The 19,238-nt window shown below is 41.8% G+C and overlaps 1 protein-coding gene across 1 annotated transcript; it reads right to left on the minus strand.

Annotated features, from left to right (window-relative positions):
* Window positions 1-482: 482 nt before the first annotated feature.
* edem1 (ER degradation enhancer, mannosidase alpha-like 1) lies at window positions 483-12,820 on the minus strand. Its single transcript, XM_018756774.2, has 12 exons — window positions 12,208-12,820; window positions 10,476-10,548; window positions 9,492-9,595; window positions 8,886-9,057; window positions 7,976-8,159; window positions 6,319-6,493; window positions 6,074-6,194; window positions 5,431-5,601; window positions 4,589-4,662; window positions 4,075-4,171; window positions 3,334-3,498; window positions 483-3,034 (listed from the first exon to the last, which is right to left on the minus strand). Exons 1-12 carry the CDS (start codon window positions 12,684-12,686, stop codon window positions 2,945-2,947), a joined length of 1,905 nt encoding a protein of 634 aa, XP_018612290.2. The 5' UTR covers window positions 12,687-12,820; the 3' UTR covers window positions 483-2,944.
* Window positions 12,821-19,238: the final 6,418 nt, after the last annotated feature.

Consider the following 19,238-nt stretch of genomic DNA (forward strand, 5'->3'; position numbering starts at 1 on the left):
CTGGACTGGCCGTCAAGATAAAGATGGTTTAAAAAAGAAAAATAAAGTCCGGTTGGGTTACAACTCTAAACTGGTTATAATTGAGGTCATAGATTGGAAAGACCAATTTAGGAGGATGATCCAGTTTGACTAGTTTGCATTTGAACACATACAGCTGTAAAAATCACTGTAGCCATATATGAATCCCAGCTCTGCTTAACCAATGCATCTTCCATCCTTAAGGCCGTGTATTTTACAGGACTATCTTTTGGCAACACACAAAAATACGGTCAATTAAAGCTTAAAGTTGCAAAGATTTCCTATGTTGCTCTCCCTTTTGTTTGCTGGGTTAAAAAAAATAGAAGCAGGTTTTATTGCAAGAGAGGCACAAATAAGGACATATGGATGAAAGGTTTAACATTTAGATTACACACACACACACACACACACACTTAAAAGCAGCCTATATATTTACAAATGTATAATACACAGAAAAATGGCATTTCTGAATATTTTATTAAGAACAATGTGTGGAGGAAGTTTGACAGTCTGACAAGTTTGTTCCGTTACATCAAAAGCTGTTGTAAAATTAAAAATATTTTCGTAATGCTTTTTTTCTGAGGGTATGGCACGTTTGGTGAAAAGATGCCACCTGAAATTCAGATTTAAGCATTAAAAAGAAAAAGGTATACGGTTTTTAATATTAACGCAAACAATGATTTTTGTTAGCTTCTTGCACTCAGAAACCTCAGAAAGTAAATAAGACATTGCACTGGGAAGAACGCAGAGCTGACAATAGAACTGACCCATAAATCATTACAGAGGAGAATCAGTTACATCAATACATTTTGAATGACTAAAATGGAAGGGGTAGGATGAAAGCCCAGAATGGAAACAATAAAATGTTAAACATGCCAATAACCATATTCAGACACAGTTTTAAAAAACAACCTGTTGATACCATCAGTCCCTGAGATTCTTGTTGCAATTATTCAACCAGTTTCCAGTGAGCACTGTGAAAAACACTGCTAAGACACACAAGGTGGCTACACAGCACCTGGTAGTTTTTTTTTTTTTTAATGGACAGTCCCATTTTAAAAGAAAGGCCTCTGCATGCATGCACTTCCAACCCCAAACAATAACAGTTATGACACAAAAACATATTTACGCCTCTTGCGCCCAGCTAACAGACAGTTCTCAGAAGGGCTCTAGAGATTTGAGAATATGACTATTCACATTGTTCTGGGGAGAATCATTCAACCTCCACATGCCTGCACACACAATATTACTTGAACATTACATAAATATACCCTTAAAGGACTATGGCTTTGTTCACTTGTGTCTTGTGCATGTTAGTCAAATATAAAGTAACAGAAACCTTTAAATAAAATATCACTGTTGAATTAGCCATTTTCAGTCCATACTGTACTACACTGACAGGAAACCTTAAATGAACAGTCAAATTGTACCAAAATTCATTCCCAAAAATTAAGGAATTCATCTGAAACCAAAACCACATTAAAATGTAATTTTAAGAAGGAAAACAATGCTACTTTTGGAGAAAGCTAACGGCTCAAATGTTTAGAGGACTACAGTTGCATGTTATTTTAACCAATGTGTTAAAACATGGAAGAGTAAGTACATCAAGTACAAACTACCAGCTGGGAGAGAACTCAACTGAAAGATGTGTGTTTGAAAAGGAAGAAAACTGTAAAATGGAACCCAATGTCTCTTAGGGTTATAGGTGCATTGCCAGATGGGGTTTGCTATGAATTAACATCCAAAAGGAAATCACTTGACCACCAAGATGGTTACGCCACACAGCTGAGGAAGAAAGGAGACCAAGTTAATTTCCAGTACCTTCTCAGTTCAGACTAACAGCCTCTCCAGACACAAGTCAACCCAGAGGCACAATGGAAATCCACCATACCAAAGATGGACTGATAACACCTGAAAACATGACCAGTGAACACAATAAGACACTTCAATTTGGTGATTTTGGCATACCATTTTACAGCATACAATATAACATAGCATGTCATAAAATAAACTAGAAACTTTATATTAAAACATGTTTACAAATCAGTCTTGCATGTGTTTATCCATAGATCTCAGGTGCCTCTCATAACTCTAGCCAGCCCCAATAAATAACCTTTACAAAACAAAAACATACTTGCCCACAGACATGATACTGTAGGATTACATTGCTTTATGCTTTGGGGGGGGAGATCCAAGGCACAATTAAATATTCTAGGTCTCTAGTTCACCATTAACAGTGTCAACAGCACCTTGGGAGCCCAACATTGACTTCACTGTGCTTAGGTCTCAACACACTCCAGCTTTGAATATTAGTGCCTCCAGGTAACTTGTCTAACAGAAACCAAAACCTTCAGTCACACAGCTGAACTTGGAATATGCAAGAAACATCTGAACATTGGAAGCATTTCAAGGCAAGATGACCATTCAAAGATCAATTTTTTTTAGTCACTCAATTGATCTGTTTTGTATTTGTAGAATGAGTGGCCTAGAAAGGCAAAGATCAGCGATTGCTTTGGAAACAAATTTAATTAATTCTCAATGCTGGACCTACTAGGAAGCAATGGGCCATGGCCTATATATTGAGAATGTGGTAGCACAAGATTCCTTAAAAGGGAAAGGAAGAAAACCAACTTCAATGTGTTCAGGAGGAAGAGGGAGAATATTAAAAATAAATTAAAATTCAAGGAAACTGTGCCTATAATACGCATCTCTGGTAATTTCATCTGTCATGCTCTTGAGCTGATCTAGAACTTCTGCTGTTGGGGAAAAAAATAGCAAGATGCAGGAAAACCCATCTTGAAGAAAAATATTTTCTGTGAAGAAACCCGTATCAGTAAATACCTTCCCAGGAGATGTAGGCCATTCAGTTGTGGTCTACCTTATACCTCATAGTCCAAAGCGAGAGACCCCAGCGATGTACACAACCTCACGACAGTCCCACCATGTGATCTATCTGCCTCATGTAAACACTCTTCAAGGGTAGTGCATACCGTCGCTCGTCAGGAATTCTGTCACACTGGAAGCACAGGACATGGAAAAGAGAAGAGCGCCTGTCACAGTCATGTCACTAACAAGCACGTTAAGCTGTCCTTTTCAGCTCATTAGATGACAAACGATTGGCAGTATGTGGCCCCTTTTCACAAATCCACTTCAATGGAACGCTATCATTTGAAAATGATTCAGTATCTTAACCCAAAGTACTATTTTATTTGAACTCAAGCCATCACATCGCAGGTTGACATTAAACTGGAATATAACAATATCAATTTGCCATTTTAATCCCTACTGCATTCCTGGCACTCTGAGTGGTCTTACATTGCTGGTGTTGGTATGAGGCACATTGGTCATGTCCTGATCGGAGAGTTCGCCATCATTCCACTGCTTCTCCCGGAAGCGCTTGTCTATAGGCACCACGTGGCCCTCTGTGGTGAAGATGTACTTGCTCTCAGACTTGTGCAAGGGGTTGTCCTCATCAAACAGCTAAAGAACACATGTTGCGTTACCACTGAAGACAAGGCCCAAACTGCTGACTAATGAAATCAACATATCAAATCCAACAAACACACAGCTCCTGTAATGTACTGGGTATAATACATTGGGGGGTATATTATGCTACCAACACTATCCACATTTGCGTAACAGACTGAGAAAAACAAACAGGGAAAAATGAGCATATTTCTCTTTGTAAGAGATGCTTCCAGCAGTTTGATGTTCAAAACACACACACACACACACACACACACACACACACACACACACACACACACACACACACACACACACAAACCGCTTATTCCAAGTGGGGTCGCGGCGAGCTGGAGCCTAACCCGACAGCACAAGGCACAGAGCTGGAAGGGACACCCAGGACAGGACACCAGTCCATTGCAAGGCACCCCTAGAGGGACTCTAACCCCAGACCCAGAGAGCAGGCACAGGTTGAACCCGCTGCACCACCACACCCCACATGTTCAGAACAAATTTGTGTATTTAAAAAAAAAAAAAAAAGTTACCGACTCAACTTCAGTGTCAGGAGAAGGAGAGGAAGAGAACACCTACCAGATAGAGATATTTACACGTCTCACTGAGGAAGAAGCTCTCCATGCGATCCTCTTTAGATTTGTCCACTACGTGATGGAGAGTAGCATAACCACACCTGCCAAAAGCCAAAAGGAGGGGGATGAGTCAGAAGAGCCATAAGATTTGTGGCACCACACCACTTGTGGCACTGCCATTTGCTGTTGGATTCTCGGCTAGAGTTTCCCACAAAAAGCCCACTTTCAGGATTCGGTTTACATGAGTACCTTTTAGTTAGAACATCCACTTAGAACCAAAAGTGAGAAGACCTTATGAATGGCGGCCTGTCATTTACAAATGTCTCATCGATAACACTCATGTTCTTATGGCTATATATAATCACATCAAACCGTAGTAGTGCAAGAAACAACACCCAATATGAATGATGAAGACAACAAAAGTTGACACCTATTTTTTATATGAAGACTATGTACAATATCTCGTTTGTTTTGCGGTTTAAGAGAAAAAGTTCCCAAATGTTCTGCTGAAGCCTTACCTGACTTTGGTATATTTCTCAATGCTTTGAAGGATATCCATCCCCACATGCAAATAAAAGGGATTCTTGGTAGCCTGAGAAAAGTGAATAGCACCGTTTAAAATAATTATTCAAATAATGAAAGGGTTAACTTAGAGTTCATAATTATTTCACTCATTCTAAAGAAAAACTGGTTACTCAAGACAAGACAACTAGGACCGGAAGTCTGCTCATAATTTGTTTTGTCCATAACTCCAAAGTTAATTTTACCATTACATCACCATTAACAAAATGTTAATGTGGACGTCCTTGATTTATTTACAGGTTAGGTTCTGTAAAGATCTGCAATGTAACTAGAAAGAATATAAAATTACATAAATTTTATTAAAGCAGCATTACATATATTTTAACATTTTCAAATGACTGAAAATAATGTGTCCATAAACTCATTCAGTCCCCAACGTTGAATGAGTCTTTCGCAAACTTCCACCTCTTCTTGCTGCTTTCAGCTTTATTCATTATCTCCATGGTAAGAAAACATCTTATTGACATTGTTAAAAATAAGTGAATGCTCAGGAACACCAGAGAGGAGCTGTAAACAATGGCTGTGAACTGAACTACGGCAGTCCGTTCTGTTTTGGTGCGTTTTGCTGTGATCGGTTGGCTCAGTAGGTAAACAGTTTGCACTAACCCTGCTGCAAACAGGAATTTTAGAAAACAGAAATTAAGAGATTACTTTTTTGGAAGAACTTTACAGATGGAGGAGGAAGTCTACCAAACAGGCAGGAAGTAGAAAGAAACTCAGGTCCACACCAGGCCCTTCACCATCTACAAAGCCCAGCTGTCCAAAGAACTGACTTTACCTGGTAGAGCAGGTATGTAGATTCTACCAGCTCAGGCCTCAAAGGATAGAAAAGGACATCTGGAGCTTGGAGCTGCCAGTTGTACCTCTCTGGGAGGGCCCCAAAACGCTTCCATATTGCGTAGTAAAAAGCATGCAGGCAAATTGCATTCTCCACATCTCCATTTAGCACCTGAGAGACAAAGGTCCGAGAAATACTGTTTCCAATCACTCATTCAATATCAGTGACAAAGTATCACCCACAGCACTGCCTTCTACATTACAGAAATAAAAAAAGTTAAAGCGATGCCTAGTAATACTGCTACTGTACTGCTCAGCAGATTATTATTCATTACATAGCTGACAGTGCTGTCCAAGGAAACTCACACTGTTATGGTTAGTACAATAATCTTCTTTCAATTACATACCCATTTAAACAGTAGGGGTTTTTTGATTGTCAGTTTAAGGTAAGTACTGTGGCAAGGGGTACCTCAACAAGAGCAGGATCGAAACAAGGCTTATTTTGATTACTAGGTAACAGCCCCAACTAATACACAACCCCTTGGCCCTTTCACAAAGAATTACAGTATTTGACCCATTTTTATAGGTGGAATGCTCTTTGTATTATGTTCAAGCAGTTCTCATGTGGTAGATAAAAGGCCTACCTGAAGCCCAGGGAAGAAGGCCTGTAAGGAATCGATCCAAGTGTTCATAATCTGCCCATTGAACATGTTCACATTGACATAGAGTGGAGGGTCACCTTCCCCTTCATTACATGCTTCCCGCCTACAAACACAAAAATGACACTTAAAATACAAAACTACTGTGTTCATCATAATACGCACAGTAATGGAAAAAATTAGCAATTATTTCCATGACAGCCCATAACAAACCAGTAATTTTAACTCACCCTCTTCTGAGGTGGTTATGAATGCTCTCATAGGCAGCCTTGAACATCTTGTAATCTTCCTTTTCCCCAAAGAGGATGTAGGACTTCAGCAAGTACTCATAGAAAGAGTCCATTCCTGCACCCAGACCACTCTGTTTTCCCACCCACTGGCCTGTCTGGATGTTAACCACGTTTCCTGAGTCATGAAAAAAGGCACAGATCATCATGGCAGACAAACTAATCTTATTCCTTCTCAGCAATACAACACAAGCATCCATGCATGACTTTAGTTAAAGGCACATCTTCAAGAAGTAGGTAGAACACCTGGAACAACAGGTACAACACAATTTCACATGTCAGTTTTGATCCTATACATGAGTGCAACAACAGTTACTGATACAGTGGCACATATCCAAGCTACAAAAGCAGTAAGTACATTGTAACTGATAATGGGTGTCAACTTCTCATTTACATTTATTCATTCAGCAGATGCTTTCCTCCAAAGCGACGCAAATCTCATAGAAAATACAATTTGTTCGTTACCTTAGGAGAAAGGGACATAGCTGGAGATGCGTGACTCTTGAGTAGGTTCCTTCACCATATGCACCAATGATTATCACACAAGTAGTTGCATAAAACTTCACCAGAATATCACTGATTCCTAATCACCTTCCAAGTTTTTTCTGATACATATAAATATTTACGTTATATTGCAGGAGTGGCTCTGTAAAGGATTAATCCAAGCATGACCATGAACAATTATACCTTACGTGAACTTAAGCAGAAGGGGGTGCGGTGGTGCAGTAGGTTGGACCGGGTCCTGCTCTCTAGTGGGTCTGAGGTTCGAGTTCCGCTTGGGGTGCCTTGCGACAGACTGGCGTCCTGTCCTGGGTGTGTCCCCTCCCCCTCCGGCCTTACGCCTTGTGTTGCCGGGTAGGCTCCGGTTCACCGTGACCCCGTATGGGACAAGCGGTTCAGAAAATGTGTGTGAACTTAAGAGATCACGGGTGAAGCGAGTACGGAAGAGATCAATTTTAAGACCCTTTTTAAACATGGACAAAGACTCAGCAGTTCTGAGCGAGAGGGAGAGGTCGTTCCACCACAACGGAGCCAGAACCGAGAACCTCCATGCTTTACCTTTGTGCGTGGGACCACCAAGCAGGCAGATGTGGAAGAGCGTAGCGGTCTGGTTGGCGTGTAGTGAATGATCAAGTCTTGTAGATAGCCGGGAGCAGTTCTATTGATGCATTTGTAGGCCATAACCAGGCTCTTAACTTTCCTTTCAATTCCTAAACTTTTTCACTTTCTGAAGAAATCCAAGGGGTACCTGCACACCTGCATAGCAGCAGGTGACCAGTAGCATATAAAGAGAGCAACTTGGTAGGGTGTGCATTGGAGGAATAGTTTAGGAGTAGTTTATTAGGAGTAGTGGGGTTTTCACACTTTTAGCCATGGAAATGGCTTCAGAAACACTGCATACTTTGCCAGATATTAGGTTCAACAAGGGGGGAGCTTTACTTCAAAGAAGATCCAAGTAAACCTTTTGACTAATCCAGAGCATTTTGTATGAGGGGCAAGCAAGCACTTTCTGCAGCAGGTTCTGAAGCAGTGATTTCAGAAACACTGCCTTCATATCTAAAAACAAGCGAGAGAAACATTTACAGGGGATCCAACCCACCTAGCAATCCTGTCTCATTGCTCCTCAGGTTCCAGAGTGCTTTGACAGCTCGCCGGGCCACCCACTCAAATGTGGAGTCTCCAATGAGGCGGCTCAGAATCCCAAACTCCACCAAAAGGGACCCAGCACCCGCAGTGCAGGTCTCATTAATGGTATCCGGAGGAACACCACTCTTGAGATTTACCTGGACAGCATTAAATAAAAATAAAAACAGGTCCACAATACCACGGAACAACTGTAGCTAGTAGCATAGCAGTTGGTTTCAAAGGCAGTAGCTCTAAAGGCTGCAGGTTTGATACCCACCTCCATCTATAGAACCCTTGAGCAAGGTACTTATCCTAAATTGCTCCAGTAAAAATTATCTAGCTGTACAAATAATCGTAACATTAACACTGCAAATGAATAAATGTACAGAAACAAACGGTTTCCTTAGTCTCAGAACAAAAATTATTCTCACCTTTACGGTAGAAACATACGTGCTAATCAGTTACTGTTCTGCTTCATGTTAATCATTTCAAACAAAATATGATACATACTGACGTATGAATGAGTGACCCATTGTGTATTTAGCAGTGTAAGTCACCTTGGTGAATAAGGTGTGTGGGCTGATAACACTGCACAGAGCTCATTGTAAGTCGCTTTGAAGAAAAGCGTCTGCTAAATTAATAAATATAAATGTAAGCAAGAAAAGAAAATAGCAGTAAGAAAACAGCAGTAGGCTACCATGCACCGTTCCTCTTCTGATTGTTGAAATGCTTCTATCAAAATATCAGAAATATCCTTGCTTCAGGAAATGAAGCACTACTTACAGAAACTTTTCAAATAGCTAAATCAGTCCTTCCTTTACTTGTAGCCTATTAAGATGAGCAATTGAAGCCCAGGACCAAGGGCAGCCCTTTGGGAGGTTTACCCTGGGGTACGGGATGCCTGTGCCGGTGTTCTCAAACGCTGGCAGGAGCCGGACGGCCAGATCGTGTGCCAGGTGCAAGAGCTCATTGTCATAGTCCTCCAAACCCACATTGCCAAAGGGCTGCTTGGAGTCTGTCAGGAGGATGTGAGCTGAGATCAGGCTTCCAAGGATCCTGAAGCAGGGACAAGAGCACAGAGAACCTCTAACTGTCAGCGTTAGATAATGGCTCCTCAGTTACAAAGACGTGGCATGCGCTCATGCTACGGATCCATCGAAAGTCTTGCAGTGAGGTTTTGAACCGGCGAGAGTGCATTTGACAGCATTCCTGCTGCACCCAGTTCTCAAGCTCACAAGTGCTACCACACATTAGAAAATTACTCAACTTTAGATGAAGAGTAATACATCAGTTTTCACTCATGGAAAGTAATACTGTACTGATTGGCAAAATAATGCTGCTGAAAACATTCGCCACACTAAATTCTCCATGACACACCTGCATGCCCTAATGTACACAGCAACAATATTCTGTTCTGCTGAATGAAACTTCCACATTTCATGTTACGGTACAAAAGAGCAAGTCTAGAAAGACATAAAAACGATTCATACCTGATGTTGGCCTCAAACACCTGAACGGTGGAGTCCTTATCAAAGGACACCGTATCAATGACCAGCTTCACGGCCCTGTGAAATTCTGACACGTTCCCCAGCACCTACCGGGTGGAGGAAGGGTTGATATCCAGTTCAGAATTCACATTGCTTTATCAACTTAAACACGTAAATCTGCCTTGCTTAAAGAGAAAATTTAATAAACTGAACAGGAGACATTTCTTCAACGAAACCCGTTCGATATACGAGTGACAAAAAAGTATTTAAACACGAAGCAAGATATGTTCCGACTCATAAATGCACATGTCAGTTAAAACAATGCCAATATATTGCCATCTAGCCCAATACTGCATACCTAAACGGTCAAAAGTGCATTTAATTCTTTCAAAATTCCTGTGTACATATCACACAAGAACGCTAAGGTGGAGTGCAGCTCGGCGACAGAGGGAGAATTAAAACACTGCTTTATTGCCACACTAAAAAGGGCTACCCTTCTTGTAAAATCCCAATAACTCAAAAGAGCAGTTAAACTGAAAGGGAGATAATTAGACCTCATCACATACACCTAGCCTCATAACTGCACATCTGGTGCAAAGAGACATATGCTGAAATCCAGCACACCTCATCCAACATGAACAACAGTAGGTGTGCCTTGTACACTTGTTCGTTGGCTGTGACCATACTAGGTTGCCGTGGAGCAAACCGCTCCCATGCAGACATACACTGCAGGCCACATCAGAGAAAGTGAGAGGGCACACCTGTCACGTGCACAATGCCTCCGCCACCATCCGAAATGTCATAGGCTCCACCGCGCAAAACGATAAAGTTTAGGTGCGGAAATAGTGGGAGGTTCAGCGCATTGTCAAAATACCACAAGAGCAGCCCTGGCACTGGGTGCATTGTGCTGCAGAAACAGAAAAGGAACCTGTGATGCTCAGAAAAGGAGATGAGGTGAAGGCACAGTCACGAACTGCGAGAGCTTACCAGTAGTGTATCAAGCGTGTCGATGAGGGTCAAAGAATAGTTCCCCAACACATCATTGATGTTGATGTTTGACCTGAAAGAAATACAAGTGACTCAAGTTCATGCTGCAAAATTTCAGCAGCAACAGCTTCACTGCAGTATGCCAATACAGATCCAGATGAAATGTGGCACTCTGTACTCACTCTACTGTTACTACTGTTAGTACTAGTAGAGTAACTGTTACACGACTGCGTACCTCTGAAAATTGTTAGAACTGAATTCTCTGTCTAGGCGCACACACCCACCATTGACTGGTATTTGGAGCGATCTGGTAAAGAATGACAAAATAAACCTCAAACTAGTGGATACAAGGTTCCAGCGCCCACTTGTTCCAAATTAATCTTTAACCTGGAAATCTAGATAACATGGCACGACCCAATGAACACTTTGCAGAAGACGCATGTTTAGCTAGACACATTTTGTTTACACGTGTGTATTTTAATGTGACTGAAACATCTGACAGTTTAAACTATTCCGTTTGTGGATATTCCAAAGGAAATTTCAAATAAGCCTAACAACTGGTAGCATAGTGGGTAGAGCTACTGCCTTTGGCCCTAAAGGTTGCTGGTTCAAGCCTCACCTCCAACTGTAGTACCAGGGAGCAAGGTGCTTACCCCAAAATTGCTTGAGTAAAATTACCTAGCTGTATAAATGGGTAAATAATTGTAACCTCAACATTGTAAAGTGCTTTGGAGAAGAGTCAGCTAAATTTAAGACTTAGAACTTCAAAGAAATGACACAAATAAGCTCCGACCCTTGAAACTTTCCTAATTATCCTATTAAAATTTAATCTACAAATGCATTTCATAAAAACATATGGTTAGTGCTACTGCCTCTGGATCCAACGGTTGGAGGTTCGACCCCCATCTCCAGCTGTAGTACCCTTGAGCAAGGTCCTTACCCTAAATTGTTCCAGTAAAATTACCCAGCTGTATAAAAGGGTAAATAACTGTAACCTTAAGATTGAAAAGTTGGTTTGGAGAAAAGCATCAGCTAAGCAAATAAATGTAATGCAGATCAACAAACTTCAAACGTACTGGAAACAGAGTGAACTCGGGCAATGCATGACATTTGCTAATTTATATCAAACTGTATCATTGGAAAAACTGGATGTGGCAAAAAGCAAATGAAAACTGGGTTACTTCACAGCGTTTTCACGCAGCCCAGGTGTTTTTAATCTGCGAGACTTTTTTCTCTCCATTACACTAAGTGATTAAAAATCATGGACAGCTTTCACCTGACACCTAATAAATAGTGGGAATTATTTCCAAAAAATGACAAGTACTGACGAATTATTGAAAATTGAGAGGTGTTGAAGAATCGCTGTAAAATAAGGAGAATCATCAGCATTTCAGAACTGACAGATGCTGCGAAGTAGAGAAGAATCTGCGATTGAGAAGCACCGACGTCGGTGCTTCTCAATCGCTGACTCTTCTCTACTTCGCGCCGAAGCGACAGAAAACTTGTGTGAGAAGCGTGGCAACTATTTAGAAGCGCTAGGAAAGACTGAGAAAGGCAAGTGGAGTGACGGGGAATCCGACTGTTCTGTTTCGGCACGTAAGCATCGCACTGTCACTGTGCAGCACTGCCGGGAAAAAGCGCGAAACGACGGACGGACGGACGGATGGATGGATGGATGGATGATCGTGTGGGCAGAGAGTCAGTGCTGAGAGACTGCGGGAGACAGACGCACGGGTTGAGCACGTCGGGTCCTCTGCCCTGGCAGTCGATGGGGTTCAGCTCGTCCTCGGGAAACGCGTACTTCATGTAGTTCTCGTAGCCGAAGTAGAACATGTCCCTGGCCATGCCGCGCATCTCTGCCTTCAGCTTTTCTGGGAAGAAGCTGTACTTCTTGGCGTATTCGTCTCCGCCATCCTCGAAGAAGCGCAGGTACGGCTTCTTGTACCCGTGCTCCTCGGTCTGGGAGCAGGTCCTCGGATGTCCCTGTCCATGATGATGATGATGATGTCCGGCGAGGTGTCTGAGCCACGCACCGCTCCTGGGGTCTGCGCCCACCTTCTCTCCGAAGAGCTCAATTTTGTGCAAACTGAAATTGAAATTTATGGGGAAGTTGAAGCCCCAGCTAGGTCCCAGTCCGAAGGTAAGCCATAGAATAAAACTGAACGCCAGTCTCAACAAGAGAAGACCAACTACTATTGACCTCCATTGCATTTTTGCCTCGGCGCAGCCTTAAAAATCATAATTCTCCACCACGAACTGTTTCGGCGAAGCACACTTGAACAGACGCCCGGCCGCTCCCCGTGCGCACCGCTTTCCCTTTCTCGTAGTGTGTCAGTTGGCAACCCCGCCCCTGCCTGGTTGCGCAATCTTATAGGAGGATTCGCTAGCTCGTCATCAAGGAAGTGGATGGACGTCCGTAAAGATGATTGGCTATTCCTGACGCCGCTCTCGCGAGGTGTGTCGAACTGTCGTGTCGTGGCAAGCTGCTCGTTCGCTCAGAAGCAGGAACTTTCGGCCAATGGGACTCATACAAGTGTGACCTGTATTTCCTTAATAGATGAAGCCGCTTTTGTATGCAAAGTACCTGACGCTTCAAATCACGGTCAACGTTTAGTATCTTAACCTCACAGAAGTTTACCGACAGAGGAAAAATAAAATCCGAAGTTCTGCAAAAGTTTCCCCAAACTGTTAACAGTTGCTCTTTTCGTAGGGAATGAGACAATTCCTCGCGAGTATTACATTACATCATCAGTATCGCGTGGAACTCGCACTTGCTAGACTTTTAGTTGCACGTGATTGCTGTCATTTCGATAGGATAATCTGTGACTGTTGGTTACATTACAACACATCCAACTGTTAACAACATTTTAAACGGGTGGAGTGTGGTTTAGTATTCCTAAGATATTGAATTCATCATGTAAAAAATACTTGGGTAACTGACACCAAGCGCCCATTATTACATTTTACAACAAGTTGTGCATTAATGCTCTTCCTACCTGCGTCAGACCTTACGCGTTTTCGCAAACGTTATTTAATACACGCGCTCTCCGACTTACGACGGCATTGCGTACCCGGAGTCAGTCGTAAGTCGATGGTATCATAAGTCAAAAATGCATTTAATACACCTAACCTACCGAACATTGTAGACTAGCATACGTGCGATAGCTATTACGGGCTTGCCGCCTTCACGCTGGGCAATTATCTTGAGTTTCTCCTCAGGAGTAATAGTCCTCCTTCTTCTTCTTCCCACCAGTAGCAGGAAACACAGATGGGTGTTTCTGTGACATTATGGATGCGCAAAACACAATGTATGTAGATACAAGGGGTATTGGCATAGCGACATGTGGCAGACTGTTAGATGCACGTTGCTGCCGCTGCCTAGCATCGCGAGAGAGTATCGCACCAGATATCGCTTGTCCGGGAAAAAAATCAAAATTCGATGTATGGTTTCCACTGAATGTCTATCACCAGCTCACCATTGTAAAGTTGAGAAAACCGTAAGTCGAGGAGCATCTGTATTGTGTTTATAAGATGTTGCTTGTATCTAGAATTGCATACAGAGCATAGCCATGTGTGACTGGATATTATACTCTAACTAGAAAGTAAGTAATGGGACCAAAGGTCGCAGGTTCAATCCTCACCTCTGGCTGTAGTCCTTAGGAGCAAGGTACTTACCCTAAATTGCTCCAGTACAATTACCTGGCTGTATAAAGAGGTTAATAATTGTAACCTTAACATTTTAAGTTGCTTTGGAGGAAAGCATCAGCTAAATGAATTAATGTAACTTGGAGGTAGAAGAGCAGGCCCCCTTGCTGCACTTCAAAAAGCCACTTCCAGGTGACTAGGCAGTGTTCTTGACCACTGGGACACTTGCTGTCTGGCTAATCTGTACAGATTTGTTAGTGAGCATTACGGTTACTACGATTCCAAGAAAAACTTTATCATCAATAGAGTGGTTCTCAGTTCGAAATTAAGCAGTGATATTCATTTACTGCATATGTATGATGCTTTTCTGCAAAAGTAACTTACAATATTAGGTTTTACACTTGCAAGTTGCTTACAATTATTTACCTATTTAAACAGCTGGGTATCTTTTACTGGAGTATTTCAGGGTTTATATCTTGTGCAAGGGGAGGTACTACAGCCAGAGGTAAGACTATCGCAAATCAACAGCTCCAACAATTATGCCACTTGCTACCTTCTGTCAACACCTCACTCGAGACTAATAAATTGCAAAATAAGTTTGAAAAAATACAGTGCAAGTCTTGCAGTTTTTTTTTATTGGTCACGCCTTCAATATAGAGTCCTGATAAAGGAGGACAACAGTTGTGACACGTCTTCTGTGAGAGTTAAAGGTGAACTCAACGCAGTTATATCCAGGATATCGTGCCATTTGTAGTTGCCCTCCCCCTATTTATCTTGCACTTGTGACATTTAATTACTACACTTGCTGCCTTCTGTCAACAACTCAGTTGAGACTAATAAATTGCAAGATAAGTTTGAAAAGATACAGTGCAAATTAACTGTAATTTAAAATAATTGTTTTTTTTAAAATAAGTCAATATATTGACTTGTTTTGGCACATAATCTAGAAGTGCCATACATTATTTTTAACTAATTTTTTTTAAGTTTAGCAAATTCATAGACTTAGTGACTAATATTACAGTTTTAATCAAATGCTATCTCTATAGACATGGTGGTTGAATAGATATCTAAATTCCTTGGATTTCTTATACTTTACAAACATAACCGCTTGATTCGGATAATAAAATCAAGAGATTTCACTTTATAGCTGGACAGACACAGTGCCAGAAATTTTCCTCTGATACCCATCCATCCATCCATCCATCCATCCAACCATTTTCTTGCCCGCTTGTCCCTCTAGGGTCGCAGTGGCAACAGGGAGAGGAGAGATGCCCAGCTGTCCCTGCCCCCTGCAACTTCTTCCAGCTCAGCCCGGGGGATCCCCAGCTGTTCCCAGGCCAACTGTGTGATATAGTCCCTCCAGCGGGTCCTGGGCCAACCTCGTCCCAGTTGGCCGTACCTGGTATACCTCCAAAGGGAGGCACCCAGAGGGCATCCTTATCAGATGCCCAAACCACCTCAACTGGCTCCTCTCAATGTGGAGGAGTAGCGGCTCTACTCTGAGTTCCTCCTGGATGTCCGAACCCCTCACCCTGGGGAGAAAACTCATTTCAGCCGCTCGTATCCGTGATCTTATTCTTTCAGTATTACCCAGAGTTCATGACCATAGGTGAGGGTGGGGAACGTAGATCGACCGGTAAACAGACAACTTTGGCTTATGGCTCAGCTCCCCCTTCACCACTATAGTCCGGTACAGCGACCACATTACTGCTGCCACCCCGCCCGCTCCTGCTGACTGAAAAGCATCACACCCGACCCCTATGTTGGACCTTGCAGGTGGTGGGCCCGCACGGCCCCCCCACATTGCCTTTTCGGGCTGAGTCCGGCTAGGTTACGTGGGCTGCCCGCCTACCAGGCGCTCGCCTGGGAGCACTACCCCCAGGCTTGGCTCCAGGGGTAGGTCCCAGTGACCCTATTCTGGACAGGGTAAACGTTCTCCTGTTTACTTTTTCATGGGGGTTTTTGGATCGTGTTAGTCTGGATCTTCACTCCAGACCTGTTCGCCTTGGGAGACCCAACCAGGAGCATACTGCTCCCAACAATATAGCTTTGTAGATCCCTAGATCACGCAAGCCCTTCCGCCACGCCAAGGCCCCCGATCCAGGAAGGGTTTCCTCCGATACACACAGCGAAATACTTTTAAAGATCAGAAAAAATGTGACACCTGCATGCAAAACACAACAATACAGCAAGAAATGTACCCTCAAAAAAGTCAATTTATTGACAGACCACAAGGGGGAACAAGTACAAGAACACAGATGATAGCATTCACCTGAATAAAAATTTTAGCCTACGTCTTATTTACAATGTCTGCAAATGAACATTTCAATGTACACGTGCAGTATGTAATGCAGGGAAAGGTGGGGAAGACCCTTCTATGGCAGAAGTGTCCAAAATTCTGAGTGACACTGAGGGCAGCGGGGAGAGAAACACAACATAAATATCTCCTTTCTCCCACGTAAGTGACCGAGTCCCTACATGAATAAGTGTGTGTGTGAGTCCATGCACCTTATCTAGTCAGGCACAGTGCGAATGTAAGACACTCCCCTCCCCAGCAAAATGTAGACAGCTGTCTAGGAAGGAGACTTCATAGAAAGCACATTGACACAAAAATGCAGTAAGAAGCATCAGCCAGTTTGTATACGTATAAATAACATAAAAATGTGCTGCAATAAGATGGCAGTGACAGCTGGGTGTGCATTGCTCTGCGGGAATCCTGCAGCCAGAAACCCACCTTCTGACCACACAAGACACTGTAGCTACACTGCGGGCACAGCGCAAGAATTGATTTCGTCATAGGTCAGTATGCTCAGTCCGTAGCCGTCGAATAAATACTGTAAAGCGAGTCTACGACCATTCCGTTTATTTATTGCGCTGCTAAAGTCCTACAGATAAATGGCGCTAGAGTGAAAGATGAGACATCAACTGGTTTGGTATTGCACAGCAACACAATCGCAAACCAAGCTGCTTGCAGCAAAGTTTGTAGTTCCACTTGTACAAGAGGAGAAGGGACAGCTACAGCTAGTGGCACTAACATCCGTGCATGATTTGTACTCATAATAAATACATCAAGCTCAGCAGTTACATGTATGAAAACAAAGTGTTTCTTCTACTAATTTCATGAGTTTATCCACATTCGTCTGAAAGCAGCTGTATGTCTTATGTTCCTCAGAAAAAATGATAATCACAGATAAAAAGGCTGCAGAAAGTGCCTTCTGCCTTTTACGACTCTGACATTGTTTGACATGTATACAGATTCGCCATCTGAATTGTACATAACAGCAGCTATTCTAGACTACTTCTCCACTCTACAGTTCACTCTTAGAATAAAATCATTAATAGAAAATATATCATCAGAATGTTAATATGCATCCACTACAACTAAATATTGATGAGTTTCATGTTTTGATTGATGCTAAACGAAACAGAACAAGAAGCATTAAAAATTTAATCACATTAATCGTAGTTTGACATTAAAATGCAGATATATTCTGCCTATCAACCAGCATTGAATATTAATCTTGAACAATGCAGGGTAAATTGCAAAAAGTATTTTTTTTTTTTTTTTTTTAAATGATATCCACTTCAAAAATGCCAGACCTCATCCAAAGCATGTTCAAGTCTAATGGAATAAAATGTTACTTCTGTGACCTGGATTCTGATAACTTTTTAAAAATGAAAAGCATTCTAACAGTTTGCCTAACAAAAAAAGTTTTGTTAATTTTGTAGTCATTTTTTAGCCATATAAAACAAGAATACATTTGGAACATTTCATTTGTCATCTATAATGAGTACCACGACCAGCCTGTCGTGAGTAAGGCCCCCGTGGGAGACATTCAAGTCTCAAGAACACACTTTGCGTCATATTTTTCACTCAGCTCCATATGACATGTATTCTATACAACCTGACAGAATCAGAGGAGAAGAGCGAGAGAACCAATGAAGCAAGCAAAACGAACACACGCGGATTAGACATGACGGTTTAAAAACATTTCCAGATTTCTACAACAGCTCTGTAACAGGACTTTTGCAATAAGTACTTGGTTGAAAGAAAATAAGTTAATGCAATCTTACTGGTGCAACAGAATTACATCATCAGTATGGTATGCTTAGATATCTATATATATGTATATAACTATGTGTATATAGGTGTTTTCCCCCACACAGACACATTAACAAGTATTTTGAAGAAAAATTGTTGTTTTTGCCATTTATATATAAACCATGGTGTACATCTTCCACCTTTAACCTGTGCTTTTGTATGTTACCTTTTTGTTTGGCAAATTTACAAAAGTGTTTAATCATATGAGGTTTGCATAATACATGAGAACTTTATTCTAGAAGTGAGCTGTGAGTGACCAAGGTACAATAATCCAAAAGCATGCTTTTTAATTTGTTTTTATATTCATAATCAATATTTGCACTTTTGTATGCGTGTATAAGAATATATAAATAACTGTGGATGTTGTTGCCCAGATGGCATTCTTTGTATCATCTAGAAGTGACGTACAGGCAGAAGGCACTACTTCTGTCCCATGATCAACTACACTACAAGGTTCATCACATTTCAGACAACCTGCAGATCCACCAAGATCACATTCCTCACTGCAGGCTATACTGGCGTCATTTACATTCACGCTATCGTACATAAGACTATGTACACAAACATGTAAGGTATGTAGGTGTGTGTGTTTACACATAAAAAAATGCATACATACATGCTCAAATTCAGTACAGACTGACAAAAATATTTTTACATACTAGATGAATGACTTCTTCCTCCCTGTATTCTGGAGTTTCTAATGTGAAGTAGATTTTGTAAAGTGGTACCATTACAAAGTGTGGGTACTAAACAGAAAACATGGGAAAAGTGACAGCATCCACATGAGCAGGGTGACAGGGTCCAACAAGACTGGATGGAAAAGTCTGTGGTGACCAGAAGCAGAGCACATATCATTGAGAGTTTGGCAAAACCAGAAACAAGGTGTCAACATGTCAGGGACCTGGCTGCAGGGGTCGCAGATTGAAATGTACAAAATATTTAAAATTTAGACAAACAAAATATGGACCTGCAATTTGGCATGAGGAAGGCAGAGGGCTTGCTGGGACTGACCACTT

Source organism: Scleropages formosus, chromosome 2 (genome assembly GCF_900964775.1).
Source record: "Scleropages formosus chromosome 2, fSclFor1.1, whole genome shotgun sequence".
NCBI lineage: Eukaryota > Metazoa > Chordata > Actinopteri > Osteoglossiformes > Osteoglossidae > Scleropages > Scleropages formosus.